Source organism: Octopus bimaculoides, chromosome 24 (assembly GCF_001194135.2).
Source record: "Octopus bimaculoides isolate UCB-OBI-ISO-001 chromosome 24, ASM119413v2, whole genome shotgun sequence".
Lineage (NCBI taxonomy): Eukaryota > Metazoa > Mollusca > Cephalopoda > Octopoda > Octopodidae > Octopus > Octopus bimaculoides.
Window position 1 is genome coordinate 15,676,599 of NC_069004.1, and position 5,650 is coordinate 15,682,248.

At 41.2% G+C, this 5,650-nt stretch overlaps 1 protein-coding gene across 1 annotated transcript in view; it reads left to right on the forward strand.

Annotated features, from left to right (window-relative positions):
• The first annotated feature begins 932 nt into the window (after positions 1–932).
• The window catches only part of LOC106882859 (trafficking protein particle complex subunit 9), a 96,233-nt gene continuing 91,515 nt past the window's right edge, over positions 933–5,650 (forward strand). Inside the window, exons 1-2 of the mRNA XM_014933664.2 lie at positions 933–1,303; positions 1,785–2,326. Of these exons, the coding sequence (XP_014789150.1) occupies positions 998–1,303; positions 1,785–2,326 (848 nt within the window). The 5' untranslated portion in view covers positions 933–997. The remainder of the gene's footprint in view (positions 1,304–1,784; positions 2,327–5,650) is intronic.

Genomic DNA, 5,650 nt, shown 5'->3' on the forward strand with positions numbered 1-5,650 from the left:
GCTTGTAGGAAGATCTGAAAATAGGAAGATGATATATGAGTTGAGAGAGTGGAGATGGAGATCAGAGGTGCATAGTTGTGACTATTGTGTGTGGGGACAAAAGTTGTGGGGTAGATATGAGAGAGTGTTAAATATAAAGTGGAAAGGAATGATAGTGAGAATGAGGGATGGATGATAAAGGAAGTGGTTCCAGGGAGAGAGGGAGATGGTTAGAGGCATAAAGAGGCGCAGGCACATCTGTTGCTAAGTGAATTTCTTGATTTCAGATTCAATCCCATTGTGTGGCATTTTGTGCAAGTGTCTTCTAATATAGTCTTCAGTTGACCAATACTTTTTTGAGTGAAATACGTTGACATTGTGCATGTGTGTATGTATGTGCCTGTATGTGTTTGTCTCTACATGTCATTACATTGACATGACTATATTCATGGGGATGTTTATGTCTTGAATAAACAGAAAGATTGACAGTCCAGTGTGCAGTGTCATAATATAATCTACCTTATTTAGAAACAAGTTAGCAACAGGAATGACATCCAGCTGTAGAATACCATCTTAAAAAATTTTGTCTAACCCATACTAGTGGATATAAAAATGATTAAGAAATATATATTATGTCCGGCACGATCTTTTTTCCCCACCTACAACATTGACATTAACTTCATTTTATTTCATATTTGAAAATGTATTGTAGGTGGAAAACTTCTAACCATCCAAATTTGCCAGCTTAGCTATTCCACTTCTCAACTCCTTAGGGAAAACATGAGCATCATAACACCATTTGTCTCACCTACCTAAACCAATAAATCACCCATGAGGGTACATTTCTTATTCAACCAATTGACCTATCATATTTTCATTATCTGTTATGTTTATAAATTAATTTTGATTTCACATTGTTTTACCTTTCTATATTTTTCTGTATTTATTAAAGGTCCCTGCACCAGAATGTCAGTTAAATAATTGGCCTCCAACCCACCAAAGTGTGAAGTTAATTAGAATGAGTTGTATTGACTACTCTCAGACAGCTGAGAACCACCAGTGTCTTCTGATACTAGTCAAACATGTTGGTACACAACTCCACAATAAAACATTCCTGTATCTCTGGGAACGTGTACGGAGGGTTTCCACCGTTCACATTCCAAACCATCAACGCACCATTTGGTTGCGTTATAAGCGGGTTTATCCTGTGGACAACAACGAATGGGGAGACTTCCAAGCACATCGCAAAGTTCTGGGCATTATCTGTGTTGGAAAATGTCGTAACATGAAAGAATTTGAAGAAATTTTTGAGAATTACAAAAAGGTAAAACACCAACAATTATTTTTGCTCTATCTTAGTGTTTTTAACTCAATTTTCAAGGAAGAAAATATTGACTAATGTAGTCCAACACTACATAAAAGAGAGGATAGTTACAGCTGCAATGTCTTTAATCATAAGTCTGCTGGATCAGCAGCAACAGCTTAAAATCTTTGAATCAAGCAGATTAAGCAATGTTATGAACCTTAACCAGGAGCAAACAAAATACCTGTAGTAGTAGTAGTAGTAGTAGTAGTAGTAGTAGTAGAAGAAGAAGATGTGGTCAATAGTCTAGCACTTTGATCTCACAGCCTTCATAATTATAATTAGTGCGATAATGTTTATATTTAGCTAGCCATTCCATCTCTATCTCAATATCTTTTTTTTTTTAAATCATACTAATTAAAAACTTTGTTCAATTAAAATTTTTTACTTACATATATGTGTATAATTTTTCTTGTTTTATAATTTAAAAATCAACTTTCAGATAAAAGAGGACTATGCAAGTACAATATTTAACTCCCGTCTTATTGTGTTTGGTATGAATCGAGATGGCACACCAATGGAGGAAATCCATAGTGAAGAAGACCAAAATCAGAAGAAGACCAAATCAGAAGAAGACCAAAATCAGAGATCCCAAACCTCTTGTGATCTGTCTGACACAGATACATCATCCAAGTCAAATGCCAGTTCTCCGGACTGTGACAAGTCTCTTTTAGACAATTCACCATCTTCAACAATTGATAGTGATATCAGCCTCCCAGAAAGAGATTCAGGCAACAACAATCCGGAGCTACCAACTTTCTCTAGAACTGTTTCCAAAGAGAACACTGGCGCTGAGGTGGTATTCTACCCAGATACTGAGGGAACAATAGACTTAGAGGAACGACTTCGAGAGTTGATAATTTCCCTGTTCTTTGTGCTGGAGGGCAAGCGGCTGGATCGTTCCTTCGAAAGAACAGAGAAACTACAGATGTTGTGTGCACCATTTGAGAAACGAGATCTTCAAGGAATTGATACAGACAGCAAGTAAGTTCTTTATGCACATACTCTTTACTGTTTCCTGTCTGTCTTGATATAAGATTTTCTGGGTAGGGAATACTGATGGGGTTGGGGGCATGGATATACTTCTTGCAGAGAAATAGGTTGATAAGGTAATCGAGGTAATCAGAGTCTATGATAGAATACTTAAGCTTAGATTAGTGCTGCAACGCGGATTATCTCATTATCTCAGCTTATGTCCCTCAGCCAGGGCTACCTGATGAACAGAAAGACTGATTTTTTTACGACACCCTCTTGCAGACTATCTTGTTGACGAATGACAGGGACCTTCTCTTTGTGACTGGCGACTTCAATGGGCATGTTGGACAACATGCAGGGGGATTCCATGGTGTACATGGTAGCTCTGAATTTGACTCCTGCAATGAGGAGGGAACCAGGCTGCTGGAGTTCTGTGATGCAAATAATCTTATGGTCTGTAATACTAACTTCAGGAAACCTGCCAGTCAGATTGACTACAACCTCATCAGGAAACATGAAAGATGGCTACTTATAAATGCCAAAACTCTCTCAGGTGAAGAATGCACCCCACAACATAGGTTAGTAGTTAGTGATTTCAGGATCAGGGCTAAATGGATGCCCAGAAGATGCCCAGCATGGATCTGGAAGCTTAAGGATCCTGTGAGTGAATAGAGATTTAGAGATGTATTACTCAAAGCTTTTGATGAAATAGAGAATATAGCATCACATAATGTGGAAGACAACTGGAGGTTCCTACAAGACAACCTGTTGCAGGCTACTGACCAGATCTGTGGATGGTGCAAAGTCCCCTCTCAACTTAATGTAACGTGATGGAACAATGTAGTTGACAGAGCCATTAGGGAAAAGAAAGAGGCAAGGAAAGACTGGAAGAACGGTGATAGCAGGGAACTGTATCAGATCGCCAGAAAGGAAGCTAGGAGTCAGGTTTACTTAGCCAGAGGGAAAGCAGATAAGAAAATTTTGCCAATGTTCTATGTTGTGAGGACCAAAGACTTGAAGTGTTTTGTTTTGCAAGACAATGTATGAGAGAGAGAATCGTGATGTCATAAGAGAGAAATGTGTCCACATGGCGGATGGCTCGCTTGCATTTAATGAGGCTGCAAAGTGAGAGACATGGAGACACCATTATGAAAGGTTGCTAAATGAAGAGAATAAATGGGAGAAAGAGCCTGCCAAATGTTGACCCAACAGAGGGACCAGCTCTCCGAATTGAGGTACCTTAGTAGATAAAGCAATTAAGGATATGAAGACAAGGAAAGCCCCTGGCCCAACAGGAATCAATGCAGAGATGCTTAAAATATCTGGCAGTGTAGGCTATAATCTAGTCACCTGTATAGTCAATCAGGTGATACAAAAAGGAGTCATACCCAATGACTGGTGTAGCAGCACCATAGTCAACTGCTACAAAGGTAAAGGTGACACATTAGATAGGAATAATTACAGAGGTATCAAGTTGTTGGATCAGTTGATGAAAGTCACAGAGAGGGTCACAGCCCAACTAATTAGAGAGAGAGTTAGTTTAGATGAAATGAAGTTTGGGTTTGTACCAAGGAGAAGCACCACTGATGCTATATTTCTGGTAAGACAGTTTGGAGAAATTCTTAGCCAAAGATAAACCTCTGTACTTGGATTTCATTGACATGGAGAAAGCCTTTGACAGGGTCTCCCAATTCCTTATCTAGTAGTCAATACAGAAACTAGGGATAGATGAGTGGTTGGTGATAGTTGTACAAGCTATGTACAGTGATGCTGTCGGCAAGGTGTGGGTTGGCAACGAGTACAATGAAGAATTCCGGGTAGAGGTAGGGGTCCACCTAGGATCAGTCCTCAGCCCCCTCTTATTCATCACAGTCCTCTAGGCAATAACAGAGGAATTCAAGACAGGATGCCCCTGGGAGCTCCTCTATGCTGATGACCTTGCTTTAATTGCTGAGTCACTACCAGAACTAGAGAAGTTTCAGGTGTGGAAGCAAGGTCAAGAATCGAAGGGCCTTAGAGTCAATCTATCAAAAACCAAAGTCTTAGTAAGTAGGAAGGCAGACAAATCACAAATCCCTTCAAGTAGATGGCCCTACTTGATCTGTAGAAAAGGCGTAGGTAGAAACTCCATAAGATGTACCTGGTGTAAGCTATAGACACATAAGGGGTGCAGCAATATCAAAGGAAGGCTAACTAGGAAAATAGTTTTTGTGTGTGGCAAATGCAGAGGGGCAATAAACACTGAAAATGTGTAGAAAACAGCTTCCATCACATGTCAGGGGATAAACTAGAAGTAGTTGATAGCTTCTGTTACCTAGGTGACCAAGTCAGTAGCAGGGGTGGATGTTCTGAGAGTGTAGCTGGTAGAATAAGAATAGCCTGGGCAAAGTTCAGAGAGCTCCTACCTCTGCTGGTAACAAAGGGCCTCTCGCTCAGAGTGAAAGGTAGATTGTATGACACGTGTGTGAACAGCCATGCTACATGGCAGTGAAACATTGGCTGTGACTGCTGAGGACATGTGTAAGCTTGCAAGAAATGAAGTTTGTATGCTCCACTGGATGTGTAATGTCAGTGTGCATACACTTCTGTTTTTAGAGGCCACTGGAATAGGACGCACTTCCACCTTAGCCAGAAGATCCTCCTCCTCCCCGGCAACTTTCGGTGAGCAACCATTGTTGCCCACCTTCTTTCTTTTCTTCCCTTTCTTCGAGGAGGTTTCCATCTCCTCGACTTTCTCCGTCTCTCCCTCCACTGGGAGAGCAGGGGGAACAACATTTATTAACTGTTCCAGGACCTTACTCTGGTCCTGGAGGCAGTCTTTCTTAATGTGACCAGGCTCCAGACATAGGTGACATTTCGGGGACGTCCCTCGACTATGACTGGATATCTCTGCCTGTACATCCTTAAAAAATCTGGGAGAACCAGATCTCTGGCTGATTGGGTCCACAGGGTCAAAACCGCTTTTGACCCAACCCAATCAGCTGTCGGTAATATTTTTATGTATAGGAGCTTGGCTCCGCTGTCACCCAGACCCCGTCGGATAGTATCTTCTATCCAGTCAGGATCTATGCCGGGTGGCAGCCCACACACCCAAGCTCTAGTTAATTTCTTTCCACAGTATCTGGGAAGAAACAGAATTTTTTTGCCCTTCTAAGAGCTGGCTCGCAAACTTGCGAGCCACCTCAGGGATGTCAAATAGCAACCAAACCGTCGCGTATTTTGCACCCCTTGCCATAAACTTAATAGTTGGCAGATATTCTGCCAACTCTTTCTCAATGTCAACCCTGGGAAAGACCGTAATGGTGTCGAGTGACCTAGAGTAGGTCCGTAACA